The sequence below is a fragment of the Chaetomium tenue genome (assembly GCF_020726465.1).
Source record: "Chaetomium tenue strain MPI-SDFR-AT-0079 chromosome Unknown F5144scaffold_7, whole genome shotgun sequence".
Lineage (NCBI taxonomy): Eukaryota > Fungi > Ascomycota > Sordariomycetes > Sordariales > Chaetomiaceae > Chaetomium > Chaetomium tenue.
Window position 1 is genome coordinate 1,354,134 of NW_027117335.1, and position 15,098 is coordinate 1,369,231.

Sequence of the window (15,098 nt, forward strand, 5' to 3'; positions counted from 1 at the left end):
GCGAACGCGTTGAGGAGAAGTCGAGAGACCGGTGTCGAAAACAAAGCTATTAAATAGGTAAACAGGAAGGAAAGCAGTGCGAAACTCCTGGTAACACTGCCTTCGGCGTGGCCATGAAGATGGGACGAGTAACAGTAACAGTGACTGCGCGTGATGGCCAGCAACACCTATGGAAGGCGCACGGCCTTTGATCACGCGTTTTATCAACGCGTTTTATAATCACGCGTTCTTCAGATTGTGAACCCCATACTGCTCCAGGGCTAGGGCTCGACCATTGACAACAGTGACCATCGCGTTCTAAAAGACACGAATGGGAACAGACATCTACAGTTTTGTACCTACAGCTTTAAGCCAGGTGACAACTCGAGATAGAAGCTTGACGCGGCAGCCCTTCCTCAAGAATACAGAGGGAAATCCATTGCTTATAAAGGACCCCAGAGTCACCCCCCATTGTGCTTTCAGGGAACTCGAGGGTAATGTTGTCACCTGCTCTCCCAGACGTGGCAGAGTGAATAATACTTCCACAGACAGAAAGGGCTGGGAGCGAAAGGGAGTGACAGAATAGCCAAATCCTTTATGCTACAAATTTAGACGAAGAATGGCTCTAGTTTCGGGCTACTCAAATTTGGTGTTGTTGATGACTGGAAGCCTTGAAGCCTCAGGAGATCCAAGAAAGAACCAGCTGTCACTGGGTCACACGAATTATTTAGGACCTCAGGGGTGCCTCAGGGCGACCTCCCTACCCCGCCCAAGACTACCTAGTTTCCAGTTTCCATCTCATTTGCGGTACAAGATTGAACATGTCAGGTCATTCCCAAGACAGCCACGATGCCTCACTACAAAGAATGCGAAGGACATCGACGCAGGCCAACAGTCGGCAAAAGGAGCTAGGCACATGTGGTTTTCCTCTTCCCTTTGTGAACAAAACCAGGCCTGGGCGGGTGTCAGGCAGCACATTTAGACAGTTATCATACCCACCCCACGGCAGACATTCACACAGTAACACACACACTGGATCCACCCATTGGTGATTCACAAATGTTACATTGATTTGACCACTATCCGAGATCACAGGAACCGTGTGCTACCCAGACCCCGATATGGACTCAAACCACCCCCAACCTACGACCGCAGAGCCAGAATGCGCTGCGCCGCCTGCTCACCCACAATAACAATCATCGCCGACGGGTTACCAGTCGACATGCCCGGGAAGATCGACGCATCCACCACGAACAAGTTATCCGTCCCATACACCTTCGTATCCAGATCCACCACCGCCGTACCCCCATTCCGACCATCATCCGACCCCAACTTAGCGGTACCCATCCAGTGGTTAGCGCGGCGGTTGGAGGGACCGACGGCCAAACCATTAACATAGTCCTCGACGGAGCCGTCGGGGGGCGGCAGGACCCAGGTGATGTTGGGGATGACGTTGAGCGAGTTCTGCACGTTCTTGATGCCCTGGATGACGGCCTCGAGATCCGAGTCGTCGTGCAGGTAGGGGTGCTCCTTGACCACGGTGGCCAGGCCTTCGGTGATGGTCATGCGGCCGCGCGAGACCACGCCGCGGCCGAGGTACTGGCTGAGGGTCATGGCGTCTGGGAGGGGAGGTGTTAGTGTCTGTGGGGGGTTGGGTGGTGATAAAGGGGGGGGGGGGGGAGGGGGATGCTTACGGGTGGAGTTGGTGAACTCAGTGCTGCCCTCGACACGGGCGGTCCACTGGAACTGGCGGACCTTGCCGTCAGAAGGAGTAACCTCGTCCCACATCTGTTGACGTTGTCAGTGAATGCTAGTGCCAAATTTGTTGATCCTGGAGGATGCTTACCATGGGGCCGATGTTAGGAGCAGCCTGGGCAAGAATGCCGGAGCGCTTGTCGAGGTAAGCCGACTCGTCATCGGCGTTGGGGGTGTCCCAAGCCTCATAGAAGTCATAGAAGACGACATCGGGGTGGGTGAGGATAAGATCGGTGTTGAGGTGGTCCATCAGGTTGTGGCCGACGGGGAGGTTGATCCAGTCCTCCTTAGCAGCGAAGGTCTCGCCGTCCTTGGAGCTGGCGACAACCTCGAGCTGGTCCTCGGGGCCGATACCGCTACGGAGGAGGAGCTTGGCGGAGCCGAAAGCACCGGCGGAGAAGATGACACCACCCTTCTCGTTGAGCTTGATGGTGCCGCTGTAGCCGCCATCGGTCAGGCACTCCAGCTCAACACCAGTGACCTTGCTGCCACTGCGAACGGCGCGGCGGACGGCAGTGTTGGTCCACAGGTCGAAGTTGTCACGCTTGTCAGCCGAAACGAGGTAGGTGGCCAACGGGCCGTCTCTCTCGCCACCAGCAAACATGAAGTGGGTGTGGGCAAAGGTGTGGTTCTTGGAGTTGGGCTCGTCGTTGGCGACGACAGAGGTCCAGCCAGATTCGGCAAGGCCGCCGGAGAGGACATCAAAGCCTTCCTGGCGGTACAACTTGCCATCAACCGAAGGGTGCCATGTACCCGGAATGCGGCTGAAGACGCGCTCGGTCGCACCGGCAAGGTCGCTCGAGTGCCAGCCGTTGGGGAAGTTCTCGTCCCAGTCCAAGTGGTTGGGCTAGCGATGGGGTCAGTTTTAAAAATCACCGGCTGGGGTCAGAAGAAGCTCACCTTCCACCACAAACCAGCGTTGACGGCAGTGCCGCCACCGAGGACGCAGCCGGCCATCTGGTCGGTATCAGTGCAGGCAATGCCGGCGGAGTCAACCCAGATCTGGTTGCACAGGCCCGGAACATCGAAGCGGGTGAGGTCGGTGCCCTCAAGCCAGTCGGGCTTCATGGTTCCCTTCCAGCGGCCGGTCGAGGGGGGTCCCTTCTCGATAAGCAGAACCTTGTGGCCGGCCTCGCTGAGCTTGTCGGCAACGGGGATACCACCGGCACCACCGCCAACGACGATGTAGTCGTAGGTGGTCTCGGGCGCCGCCTTGCATTCGGCAACAGGGCCGCCAGAGCTGCGCGTAGAGTTAGCATCTCCCCAGCAGCGCTTTCTTTCACATTGAGCGTTGAACTCACCCATCGCAGGTGGTCTCCGGGGTGGTGGTGGCCAGAGCGGCCCACTCCTCATACGACTCCGAAGGAGCACCCTCGAGCACGGCACCCCACTGTCCAAAGCCGTTGTCGTGGAAGCCGAAGGTGGCGGTATCCGGGCAGGAGGCGCCCTCGAGGCCGGTCTTGGCGGCGGCACGGCCGAGGACGAGGTTTCCGGCGGTGGTCGAGACGCTGCCGGTGGCACCGTCCTGGTCCCAGGCGAAGCAGTTCTCGCAGCGGAAGAGCACCTCGAAGCCGGTGTCGCTGACGGTGGACGAGATCTGCGTCAGCTTGGCGTCGCCGGTGTAGAGCGGCGGGAGGGTGTAGCCGGTGGCGTAGCGGAACGAGGTGTAGACGGTGCCCTCGCTGGCGTAGGCGACGAGCAGCAGTGCCTGCGACATCTGGCCGGACTGGCCGTGGGAGATGGCGCAGTAGCCCGGGGCAGAGGCATCAGCAACCGCGCAGCGCTGTTAAAAAGAGTGAGCAAAATGTTCATGTGGCCATACGCCGCTATATCAACGTACCAGGAGACCAATGTACTCGGTGGCATCCTTGGTCAAGGCGTCCGAGGGCAGGGCCAAACCAAAGGTGAAGGCAGCTCCGGAGGTAGCCTCCCATGTGTTGAACTTGATACCGGTCTTCTCATCGGTGTAGGATCCGGCGGTCATTTGTGCGGCACATTGTTGCAGAGCTTCGAGACGAGTTAGCCACCCGCCATTTTCCTAAGCTTCTAGAAACAACTCGAGACTTACACAACGACGCCGCCAGGGCGGTTGCCCCGATGCGCCTGGAGAACTTCATGGTTCCAATGCAGCCAAAGCTCAGAGACTGGTCCTGTAGGTCAGGCTGGGCCGAGAAAAGACAAGCACCTTCCCGATCCCCGGTGTCAGGGCAGGCGCGACGCCTAAATATCTTGTCTCGGTCTGCCCGAGCGGAGCATGACAAACCCCTGGCCTCCACTCGGGCATCTTCGAAGGTGTTGACGGAACGGCTCTCCGGGAAACGAAAGGTAGGGTCACCGAGAGGATGGATCCTGCGGAAGAATGACAAGCGGAGATGGGCCCAGATAGATTGGGCTGCAGGTCCCGAGTATAGCCTCCAACCAGAAGCATATGGGATCGGCGTGCTAGCCGCGCATGATTCATATTAAAGGGAGCGTGTAAATTGGAGAAGCAGGCGCGTGGTGGGCCTTCCCCAACTTTTCTCCAGGGGGGCTGGCCAAGCTGATTGACAGGGGCGGCACTACAAAGCCATGGAAGCAGGGTAACACGCGGAAGCAAGCGCCGATGGGGAGATGCACCCCATGGCGCATGTCCGACAACCTTGAACTTTCTCGCGGGGGTCCCTCCGAAGGCGAATCAGCGGCATGTCGATTCGCCAGCGCCACGAGGATACCAGCGCATGGTGATTCGCGGGGAAACAGAGCTGCTGGCTCGGGGTCCTTGGGCGGAGGGTCCGCAGCGGGCCGGATGTAACCTTCGGGTGAGGCTTCAACGGTTCGAGGGGGCTCCAGAAGGAGAATGCGATTTTCGGTCGGGCTTCGACATCGATTTGGACCCCATTGGTAGTTGGCCTTGTTCAGCTGTTCGGAGCCTGACGAGATACCCGGGTGCAGTTTTAAGTTTGCCAAAATCGAGAATTCACAATTCGAAGCTCTTGTTTCGCGACCTGTGGTTTTTGAAGGGGTCTTGTTGTGCGCTGGAAGCGGTAATCTTCCCCCACTTTGGATAAAATCCCCGGTCATGCTCAATGCCGTTTTGCTGACTGGCCCCTCCGTCTTCATCTATCGTGGAACTTCGCGCTCGCCTCCAAGGCGATTCTGTTGAGCAAATCAGCCTATACCCAATCAACTTGCGTATAGTAAGCAGCGGTCCGACGGCCCAGTCGTCACGTGTGCCGTTTTCGTTGGCTCGGTAGATGCTTAAACCATTGTGAGTTGCTTAAACATACAAGATGCAGGAGGATTTCAATGTAAGAGGACTCTCGGTTAGAGTTAAAGGAAACCCGCTTTTCCCCCTAGAAAACGGCGGGATGCAGAACTGGAAGGGCCGAAACTCTCAGGCGGGGCCAACGGAAGTTAGGTCACAAGTGGCCTTGGGATGGAGAATGGGAAAATAAAATTGAAGGAGAACGGGGAGTGGGCGAGGAGCAATGGGTATTCAGGGGTATTGTTTCTTGAAAATTTCCATTTGCAGTCAGGTCTAGTATTTTGTAATAGTGATGCGCCAACAAGTCTTTGCCAACCTGCCTGGCTCTTTTGAAGACTTCACTGATGCGCGGCAAGATGTTGAAAATCCGGGCTGATTGATTGAGTACAAGGCAAGTAACAAAGACAAATTAAAGTCCAGACGGACGGCAGGACAGTTTCTTGAGTGGGGTGGCTGTTCCTTCCCGGAGCGGAAGTTTCAGTTTCAAAAATCACAAACGGGCCAGGATTTTATTGAATAATCTCAATTCTCAACAGGTTAGGGATGTGCCATTGGAACATTGCGGAACTTAGTTAATAATTATTCGTCTTTAAGCATCAAAACCGACTCGCCAATGCCCTAGGAAGCCACCCAAACGATACGGTGTGCTAACTATTCCGAGAGACAACTAAGCCTCCAATAGGCTCTGTCATCCAATGTATTTGATTGCGCTGGTTGGGATTCAAAGTCTTCCGCCTCCCAGTCCGTGTTAAGGGATGACAATTGCGGGAGTGGGTATTTGTATCGGGTTTGACGGTTGAACAACCGCCCAGATTACAGTGTTGAGTCGAGACTATCTAACATCAGCCACCGGCGTGCCTCCTATCAACATAACAGTTAATCTAAAGACGCCTCTTAATCAGTTGACTCGGCTTTCTCAAGTTGGCCTTAATTCCTATCTCGGACGATCAGTACACCGACCTTACTCTTATCTCTCCGTTTCCTCGACCTTGTTTCACGTCCCCGCCGTTCCCGCTCCCGATGCCACCGAACGTTCCGTGGATCCCGCGATCCCATCAGCCTGGACAACCAAAACCCGGATCGTGGACGGCCAGGCTGAGAATCCTCTTGATCGGAAGTCGAACCTCCTGAGCCGCATGGCCCGCCACAGCCTGCATGAACCCCCTTTCCGGCACGCAACCGGATCTCTGGGCTTGGCGATCCGGCAGGACCCCGCACACTCCGGGCCGAATACGGCAGGGACCGGCGCTTCAGATCTGGTACCGCCGATCACTTCTAGGCGGGCCAGGGCCAGTTTCGCATTGAAAAAACCCACGGGAAATAGGGCCGCAGACCCGACAGGATTCCATGATGACTGCATTCTGCATCGAGAACACGAACTGCTGCCCTGAAAAAAAAAGGGAACCACCACACGATACATCTGAAGGGCTCCAATTCTCTCAACTCCACATGACGCATGCCACGGTGCCCACCACCATCCTCATCCGGCCGACCCGAGCCTGTCAGCCAGCCAGCCAACCCAACCGATACTCGCCACGCCGCCCACGCGCACAACCCGCACACGCTTCGCAACGAGCTAGTTAGCACTGGAACACTGACGGTCCAGGGACAGTGTACGAGTTGAAGTTGTTATAAATCTGCGCAAACAAGCCTCGGTCAGCCGACTGCCCACTACCACCACGAACACTACCATCACCACAAACACCACCAACACCACACCCCGAGGAAAGCCATCAGCTTTCAGCGCAAGAGAGAGAGAACTCACGTTGGCGGTATACCCCGGATCGGTCGCCTTGAAGGCCCCCGGGATCTTGACCGTGGGGCTCGGGCTGGCGCTGCCGCCGCCCGACACCTTGAGCTGGGCGCAGCTGATGTAGAACTGCGGCGTGCTGCCCGGGTTGTGGATGGCCAGCGACTGGATGCGCAGCAGGTACTCGCCGTCCTTGATGCACTTGGGGATGGTGTACTGGTAGGTGTCTGGGTGGTGGTGGGGTCGTTAGTCAGTCAGTCGGTTCTGTCAGGATGGTGTGCTCGGGAAGGGGGAGGTGGGGTCAGAGGGTTATGGGGGTGGGGGGATGGCCGGATGTTGTGGTGGAATGGGGGTCACGCACTCCTCATCGGCCACGATGACTGTCCGCCGTTGAAGGTCGGGCCCCAGTCGTAGATTTTGAACCAGTCGCCAGACCCGTCATATTCGGTTACCGACCCAGGGGCTTTGGACATGTACTGGCCCGGGGTTAGTTGAAGCGCTCTATCCCACAGAAACGGATTCAGACGGGGTACGGACCAGAGAGATCGGGCCCTGGTGGTACACGGCAGTGTCGCTGATGAAGGTAAAGGAATCTCCGGCCTTGACATCGAGGACCGAGGTGCTGGCGCCCGAGTTGCCGCCCACGTTGCAGCGCAAGTCGTTGGACGACAGGCTCGTGACGGGCGAGTTGTAGTTGGAGTTCTTGCGGATGTGCTCGTACACATTGAACTTCTTGGACCCAAGTCCGAATTGTTGAAAGATGTAGTGGCTCTGAACGTTGGTGGCGCCCAGGGTGAGGGCAGCGACAGCGGTGAGGAACTTCATCGTGCTGGCAAGAATGAGGTTTGACCATTGGGGGGTAGGTATGTGGGCTGGGATGGGTGCTGGGTGCTTCACGAGAGTTGACCACGGTGAAATATTCGAGCGGCAACTATCAGCAAGACCAAGAGCTTTCTCAGCTTTTAAAAGTACCCCTAATCGTCACAATTGGTGGTCGCGTCACTTGAACACCTCAAATGCCGAGCACAGGGGTGGCACTTAGTTTACAACGCGGCCCGTCCTTTTCGTGACCCAATGATAGCGACGGCGTTGGCGGCATAACCGGGAGAAAGAATAAAGTTGGCCAAGCAATAGATGAATTTCGTGGGGCCCCGGATTGGAAGGCCACTAGAAGATCGGTGTTGGGCCGGCAGATTGTGGCTGTTATTCCTTGGAGCTTAATATCAAGCCGTCTACGCCATCCGCAAACTCAAATTCATGCCCGCGGTCGCTGGCCCGTGGTTGGTGTGACTTTGATTTCGTTAAGTTTGTGGCAGCGGTCAGAAGTGCTCATTTATTCGTGCCCGGAAGAGCGAAAAGAACGCACCGAAACTAATGATCAAGCGACAAGTGAACATTGACTTTTATAGTTCGTGTTAAAGCGGGTGCTGCTACTTCCAGGTATCCCACCATTCGCGTGGCCATCAAGTCTCGATTCCAAATCGGACAGCTGACTTTAGCTTAGAAAGCATCTCTGGTGGGCTGATAGAGGCGTCTTCAAATCTGCGTTCCCTCAGGACGTGAGTGGATAGATAGTGTGGTGTGGTCATGCAAGGCATCAGGAACTGAAGGCGTGGAGAGCCGACGAGGGAGTTAAGAGTCTGACCATAAAACTCCCTCAGTATGGTCACAAGATAAAACCCTGATAAGGCTAGCGACGATACCTTGTGATATGATGTATACACCCATATCTCTATTCTTACAATATGCCAGAGATTGATGCAAGTGATGTTACCACGATGATGCCTCCTCGACCCAACCCATGCATGTGTACACCGGGAAACAACGCCGCGCACCACTCAACAAACCCTAAGCCCAAAAGCCCCAGTCACTCTGATCCTCCTCACGTTGCTCCTCCCCCCCGGTATAAACAACCATCTGCCCAAGCGACGCTCTGCCCCCCTCGGACCCGCGCCACACAGCCGTGCTAGACTGCGAGATGTTCGACTGGGTGGGCGCGCTGGCCTCGATTGCAGCAACAGCTCCAGCGTTGTGTACCCCACCATCACCGTTGGCGTTGGCATTGGCGTTACCGACGGTGCTCTGACGCGCAAAGCCAGCGACCGTGTTGCGTCGCGCACGGGCGCCGGGGATGGTGAGGTCGGAGAGGATAGACAGGGAGCCGTTGGTGCTTGAGGTAGGGCTTGGGGTAGGGCTTGGGTTGGGGCGCAGGCTGGGGGTTCTAGTGGCTGGGTTGGAGCTGGAGGTTAGGCCGCTGGTGGTGGTGGTGCTGACGAAGGAGGGGAGGGAGGCGGCGCGGCGGCGGGGGCGGGCGCGGCGCTGGGCGAGGATGCGGCGGTGGTGGATGGTGGGGTTGGGGATGAGGCCTGGGATGAGTAAATAAATTGTCAGTTAGTGGTTTGCTTTTGGGAAGGGACTAGGATTTGGTTTGGGAGGGTGAGCAGTCGATGGGAATGGGTATGGCGGATGATGGTTTTGCCGGTCTGGCAGTCCGGGAGATCGGGGGTAGCAGCAGATAGAATTTGCAGACGGAAACTCACGGCGAGCTAGATCGGGGTCAGGGCTTGGGGAGGTGAGGTATCGCGGACGCGCCAGGTACTCGGTGCTGGTGCTTGCAGCAGAGGCGCGCGATTGGGCTCCCGCACGCAGACGGCGCAAGTGGTTGCATCGCTGGCAGGAACCGGCTCCATTGCTGTGGTCATGCACGACACCGGGTTGGTGACAGTCGATGGTGCAGGTGCAGCTAACTTTGCTGAACCTGGCGCCCATGGTGCTGCTGCCTTATTTCTAATCAATCGCTGACCATGCCCGTGGGACCTTTGGGGTTGTTCCCGAGTCTTACCAGGTGAGGTGATGGCTGCGCGGGGTGTACACAAGGTGCTTGGGATGTTACTCGACAATGTGTGAGAAAGGCAAAGGGGTGGGATGGGGAAACAATGAAAATTGAATCGCGACCCAGAATCCGCAACGCCCGAGGGAGAAAGATGGCGGCGCCAGATTTATGTTGTTAGGTGCCCCGCCTCGGATTCAGCCTTCGTGGTTGCGGGCGACCTGACCATTGTTCAGATCACGTCAATGACACCGAGATACCTTCTCCTTGCACTGTGTGTTGTGCCTTGATGGATGGCCACCTTCCCTCTCCCAGTGTCATCCGAACCCAGTGCAGTGTTTCATTACCCCCACCCCTCCCCCTTTTCTTTTGGCGCAGCCAACAATAAAGTTTCCACTCAGGCAACGAGTGCCGTGGCTTGAGTTGCTGTTTTTTGGGCGGGCGTGTTGCCTTAAGTTTTATCTCGTCTAAATCGGCACCTACATTACCTACATGTACCTTACCTAACAAACTTATCCGACAACTGCAGGAGAACAAGTGCCTGGGCAACCGCCCCGACCCATGCAAACGCCGGGCCCCAGCTGACAGATACCCACAGATACATCGGCACACTTGCCAGCATGAAGACGACATTGGTTGCCGCCAACAGCACCGAATACATGCGGGGGTAAGGGTCTAGCTTCTTGCTAGACAGGGCTGGCCAAACCATGGCTCCAAGTCCCAGTGCCTGGATCACAAAGCCGGCTAAGAGTTCGTAGAACGTTGAGTCGCCAGTGGTTCCGGGTCCGGGAGGACTGCAACGCCATGCCATGAATGCGGGAATGCAGGACAGGAGGCAGCATGTTGGCACGATGAAGCCCAGAGTGGAACGGATCTTGGTCGTATTCTTTCGCGCAGTGATATCGGACGTGTTCCTATTAGGCAGTAGACTCCAGTCAGCAATTCGGCCCAGTTGGCTAGGATGTTGGGGACATGGAGGTAAGGTTATTCGTACCACCATCGGTCAGCTCCGGGATCGAATAAATCCCGCTGGGGCCCGCCATATACTGTTTGATATGCTTCGGGGTAGTCGAGTTGCAAAGCCGTGAGCTTGGTTTTGAGCCTTGCAAGATTCGTGTCATCGAGGCTCTCGTCCACCATGGCAGTCCTGATGGCTGAGAGAAGCTGATCCGCACAATTTAACGCTATCTTGAGCCTCTTTCGATTGGTTTGGTCCTCCTCCAAGACAACGGCGACGTATTCTTGATAATTACCCTCACAGTAATCGAATCGTTGTGGGATAGTCAGGTTGCCTGCCTTCTGCGCCAATGTGCAGTGTGTTGTGGATGCTCGGTACATTCGGTGGAAGCCATCGATGAGACTTTCGTAATGCTGGGCGGCCTTTACGTCGTTTATTGAGAGATTGATGTCCTCCACGCTCAGGCTGTCGATATACTCCGAGAGTTTGATGTCGAATGCAACATCTGACAACTCCTCGAACCAGTCCGAAAGACTTCTTTCGCCCACGGTAATGAGCTTTTCAAATGTCTTGTACTCCCAGTTTGTGGTGTGCGGTAGTTGGTACTGTTTCAGGCTGAGAGAGAGGTAAGTCAAGGTGTTCAGCGCGGCAAGATGGAGGGCAATGTTTCGACGATGAGAGTGGCGGCGCTGTTCTGTCGTGTCATCCAAGCCCTGCTCTAGAAACGTTAGACGACAGTAAAGAGTCTAACGGTCTGAATTGGAATCACCTGTGCTTGTTATTTGCAACCCCCTCCGTTGAAGCATCCGAGACTGAACAGGCTGCCTGTGGGCTTCAAGGTCCACAGCGGACGCCGACGCCTGGGTTCTTTCTGCGAGTATACCGAAGGGGTATGGAATGGATTGCTGTGGGATACGTCCCGTGCCGAAGGCTGTAGAGCTTTGTGACGAATCCATGGTTGACATTTTCGTGTTGCACAAATTTCACCGAGCCCGAGTAACTGGGAGGCGGTTGATAGTATTGATCGAGGCGTTTGGATCAGGTATATATATATACCTCACCTACCTGCTGATACAGCTGACAAGATTGGAAGTCTGCCTTGGCTGGTGGTGGCGCCGCTGCGCCCCTGTCGCGCAGTCCTGAACCTGGGGGCCATATTGCGACTCAGACGTTGGTCCATTTGAACTAAACGGGGAGAAGCCATACATATACGCTCACATATCCATTCAGTGATAGAACCACCGACAAAGCATTATCACACAAGAGCAATTGTATTCGCTGGGCTGTTCTTAAACTACCTACCCAAGGTAAGGAAACCTTTCACTTTAGATCCGTTCACACACGTCCTCCCAAGCGCCCAAATCACTGCAGATACCCCCCATCAATAAGCGCCCTCAAGTTCGGCTGCACACCAATCTTATCACTGGACGGGTTGGCTGACGCCGTGCCACCCACTGTGATGAGGCTGCGCATCTCGGCCGGCGTCAGCTTCGACCCGCGGTTGACATTCACCATGCCCTGGATGCTGAGAGCAGCGCCAGCCACGATAGGGGCAGCACCCGAGGTCCCGTCAAAGTCGTCATAAATATCATCGTTGGAGAAGTCCGCCGTGTTGACGCTCGTCGTCGCAATCCCCTCACCCCACGAGTACACATCCACCCTGCTACCATAGTTAGAAAACGACAGCCTCGAGTGCGGAACCGTCGTCGAGCCCGCCCCAACCACAATCGCACCAGAATCCCGAAAATCGGGACTATTCTTATCCAGTAGCGCCACCGCCGTGGTCTCCCCGACGCGCAGCACAGGCTGATCCAGATCCTGGGCGCCGTTGGCCGCAGGCTCAATAACGACGATACCCAGGGCGGTAGCCAAGCTGATAGCATCAAACTGAGCGTCCAGGATCTCGATGGGCCAGAGGTCGTTGTTAGCATCTCCCGTCTGCATCTCCAGCAGCATGACGTCGCCGGCGCTGAGGTAGGCCGCCGCGTCCATGATGGCCTCGGGCTCGTTCTCCACCGGGCCGCCGCCCACGGTGCGCGTGATGCCGACCACGCGGCCTTGCGCGCCGTGCGCGATGCCCACGCCGCCGATCGTGTTGTCGCTCATGAAGATCTCGCCGAGCACGGAGGTGCCGTGCGGCCAGTTGCCGCCGTATCGGTCGTTGACGTTTTGGCCCGCGACGAGAGTGATGCCTTGGTCGACCTGGGGGGTATCATGTTAATATTTGTTGTGTCAATTATGGGGGCGGGGAATCCGTACCAAATCCTCGTGAGTCAACTTCCAGCCGCGCTCGACATCAATGAAGGTGGTCCCGGCACCGTTGCCGCCGGGGAAGCCCCAAGCATACACGGCATCAATACCCACACCGTTTCCGGTTAGGTAGCCTTGGCTAGAAAACAAAGGGTCGTCGTTGGGCTGGACAGCAGTCTGGGGTGCTTTGGTGCTGGCAAGCTTCTGGGCGCTGACCACCTCCTCATACCCGGAGAGGTTGCTCAGGAGTTGAACAATCTCCGAGTCGTCCTCGTCCACCGTAGAATCCGGGAACTGGACTTGGAACCAGGACCCAAAGTCCGCCGGCTTGTAACTGGGAGTCAACTCGGTGGCTCGTTGGACCAGCTCCGAGATCTTCTCAGGGGTCAGGGTTGTGATGAGCGGCAGGACATTGAACTGGGCATCCCGCTTGGCATGCGTCGAGCCTGATTGCGCCTTGCGAATGAGATCTTCGACGACGTCGGCTCCGGCCACAGACCTGGTGCGGGAAGCTGATTTGTTGAGCTTGATAGCGATGGCAGACCGTGGAACGGGTTCAGATGCTGATGTAGGTGCAGCTAACGCAATATTGAATAGGGGTAGGGAACAAAGTAGCCCAAGGGCCAGGGAGCGGGTGAATCCCATGTTGAAGGGTGATATGTTGCGCCTACGAGGATCTTCTGATGTTATTTTGGTATTGATGATATTTGAGGGAGTGGTGGTTGACTGATGTGCTCGACGTCATTTGATACGGGAACGCCTTCGCAGGTATTTATACACGGCCGGAGCACCATCAGGCAGACTCAGCGCGTTATCGAACGATCCATAATGCAGGAGAGGAGCCGCACACCCCCATCTCCTCCCACAGCCCGCGCCTGCGTGCGACCAAGGGATCACAGTGATTGGGTACCAAGAACCCGGTCAAGGCCGGCGACAGAATCTCGTGTAATCCGAAGGAACGGCTTTAGCTTGGTCTTGTGGATGTCATCCACTCTGGCCGTGCTTGTCCTATGGGCATTACGCAGTAGCGAGTTGACGACTTTTGACATTTCCATCCACGTGCATGCCGTCCTGCCACCATGGGCTGACTGAACCAGGTTCTCATGGATGTTCGGCATGGTTCTGCAGCCTGCGAGGGTGCTCATCCGGGTAGCTGGGACAGCTGGTGTGACAAGGATGATGAATCCAGGCTGCCAGGGCGAGTGTCAAGTGGAAGTGAGACACACCTTTTCCCTTTGCGTCGTGACAGATAAGACGGCCATACATGGTCTCGATTCCTTCGAACTGGCTGGCTCGTTTGTTTCCGCGGACATGGGGGTTGTAGTGTAGCACCAATACGCAGCTGCAAAGCGAGACCATGAACGGCAGGTCCGAAGCCTCGCGGGCGTATCAAGCTATAAATGGAATATAGATATTAACCATCATGCAGCATCGAGTTCTACAGCATGCTCTCCCGTCCGCCACGGCACGGAGCCGCGAGGCGCTTCCGCGAACTGCCGCCGCTCATCACCGGTCGCGAAGCGAGAACTCGGTTACGGGTTTCAACTTGTCAACGAACATTCCAGACCAAACCGGCTGCGGCAAAGGAAGGATGTTGATAAGCAGGGGTGTGCCGTTCTTTGGCGAATCCATGATTTTCAACGCGGCCATGTGGAAAGCAGGGGTCGAAGAGAGGGTCTGGTGATTTCGCGTCTGCATGGCCGGGATTCACGTCCGGGTTCGGATGGATCGGGTCACTCCCGGTTGGTCAGATTGCTGACAGTACCGGGCTTGTGAGCATCTTTGCACAGCCGTCTTCAGCGCGGGATGTTTCTGGGACAGGCATCATGTCGGTGTGGACTTTCCAATGCCCCCTGCGTCTGATGCTATCCCGGTTCTCGGGCTTGAGGGTGGGATTTTATGAATAACATCCTTTGACCCTGTCAACCCCGTCAGCCCTACTGATATTTTGGTCGACTTAAATCCGCCATGAGCGCGGGATGTGTCAGTGCACAACGAATTATTGAATAGGCAAGCCCTGGTCAATCGGATATCACGGAAGCTCTTTTCACCGGGCGATGTCAGAAATAGGGAGACCCCGGAAGAATGGTGTCATCGCCACCGCTTGTCATGAGATTTGGTGCCAGATATGGAACCTGGACAAATGGGGCGCGTACAATTGCGCACCTCAAGTTACGGCCAGAAAGGAAATACTAAGACTGTGGTTTGTTGCCATTTTCCACTTGGAAGTGTTACCCCTGAAAATTCCACACTCCTCAAAGGGTGTGACAACTCCTTCCCACCGAGCTCATGACTCCTTCAAAAGCCACATCTTGGCCATCACACATCCACG

General features: G+C 56.1%; 6 protein-coding genes across 6 annotated transcripts; all 6 read right to left on the reverse strand.

The window, feature by feature from the left end:
- Positions 1–1,076: 1,076 nt before the first annotated feature.
- On the reverse strand, positions 1,077–4,021 carry F5144DRAFT_390026 (cellobiose dehydrogenase). Its single transcript, XM_066784706.1, has 7 exons — positions 3,803–4,021; positions 3,575–3,741; positions 3,036–3,517; positions 2,635–2,974; positions 1,826–2,581; positions 1,674–1,767; positions 1,077–1,598 (listed from the first exon to the last, which is right to left on the reverse strand). Exons 1-7 carry the CDS (start codon positions 3,849–3,851, stop codon positions 1,123–1,125), a joined length of 2,364 nt encoding a protein of 787 aa, XP_066638906.1. The 5' UTR covers positions 3,852–4,021; the 3' UTR covers positions 1,077–1,122.
- Positions 3,852–4,980, reverse strand: F5144DRAFT_390034 (uncharacterized protein). The gene has a single exon (XM_066784707.1). The coding sequence runs from the start codon at positions 4,831–4,833 to the stop codon at positions 4,192–4,194; it is 642 nt and encodes a 213-aa protein (XP_066638907.1). The 5' UTR covers positions 4,834–4,980; the 3' UTR covers positions 3,852–4,191.
- Positions 4,981–6,239: 1,259 nt separating this feature from the next.
- F5144DRAFT_541432 (glycosyl hydrolase family 61-domain-containing protein) lies at positions 6,240–7,968 on the reverse strand. The gene is made up of 4 exons (XM_066787168.1): positions 7,266–7,968; positions 7,090–7,204; positions 6,744–6,955; positions 6,240–6,615 (listed from the first exon to the last, which is right to left on the reverse strand). The coding sequence occupies exons 1-4, from the start codon at positions 7,551–7,553 to the stop codon at positions 6,559–6,561; spliced, it is 672 nt and encodes a 223-aa protein (XP_066638908.1). The 5' UTR covers positions 7,554–7,968; the 3' UTR covers positions 6,240–6,558.
- A 608-nt stretch (positions 7,969–8,576) lies between these two features.
- Positions 8,577–9,497, reverse strand: F5144DRAFT_551811 (uncharacterized protein; the record flags this gene model as incomplete). The annotated part of the gene is made up of 2 exons (XM_066787709.1): positions 8,577–9,094; positions 9,269–9,497. 2 exons carry the CDS (start codon positions 9,495–9,497, stop codon positions 8,577–8,579), a joined length of 747 nt encoding a protein of 248 aa, XP_066638909.1.
- A 1,045-nt stretch (positions 9,498–10,542) lies between these two features.
- F5144DRAFT_596382 (uncharacterized protein) lies at positions 10,543–11,472 on the reverse strand (the record flags this gene model as incomplete). Its single annotated transcript, XM_066790788.1, has 2 exons — positions 10,543–11,234; positions 11,286–11,472. 2 exons carry the CDS (start codon positions 11,470–11,472, stop codon positions 10,543–10,545), a joined length of 879 nt encoding a protein of 292 aa, XP_066638910.1.
- Positions 11,473–11,878: 406 nt separating this feature from the next.
- On the reverse strand, positions 11,879–13,411 carry F5144DRAFT_596383 (peptidase S8/S53 domain-containing protein; the record flags this gene model as incomplete). Its single annotated transcript, XM_066790789.1, has 2 exons — positions 11,879–12,628; positions 13,046–13,411. The coding sequence occupies 2 exons, from the start codon at positions 13,409–13,411 to the stop codon at positions 11,879–11,881; spliced, it is 1,116 nt and encodes a 371-aa protein (XP_066638911.1).
- Positions 13,412–15,098: the final 1,687 nt, after the last annotated feature.

What these genes read in the sequence shown, in the direction of transcription:
- F5144DRAFT_541432 (XM_066787168.1), bottom strand. Translation starts at nt 7,553, where the DNA reads ATGAAGTTCCTCACCGCTGTCGCTGCCCTCACCCTGGGCGCCACCAAC. An exon ending in ACCAGGGCCCGATCTCTCTG is followed by an intron (nt 7,205 to 7,265) that starts GTCCGTACCCCG and finishes ACCCCGGGCCAG; the next exon opens with TACATGTCCAAAGCCCCTGG. An exon ending in ATCCGGGGTATACCGCCAAC is followed by an intron (nt 6,616 to 6,743) that starts GTGAGTTCTCTC and finishes TTGTTTGCGCAG; the next exon opens with ATTTATAACAACTTCAACTC.
- F5144DRAFT_390026 (XM_066784706.1), bottom strand. Translation starts at nt 3,851, where the DNA reads ATGAAGTTCTCCAGGCGCATCGGGGCAACCGCCCTGGCGGCGTCGTTG. An exon ending in CGCCCTGGCGGCGTCGTTGT is followed by an intron (nt 3,742 to 3,802) that starts GTAAGTCTCGAG and finishes CTCGTCTCGAAG; the next exon opens with CTCTGCAACAATGTGCCGCA. An exon ending in CCGGAGACCACCTGCGATGG is followed by an intron (nt 2,975 to 3,035) that starts GTGAGTTCAACG and finishes CTCTACGCGCAG; the next exon opens with CTCTGGCGGCCCTGTTGCCG.
- F5144DRAFT_390034 (XM_066784707.1), bottom strand. Translation starts at nt 4,833, where the DNA reads ATGAAGACGGAGGGGCCAGTCAGCAAAACGGCATTGAGCATGACCGGG.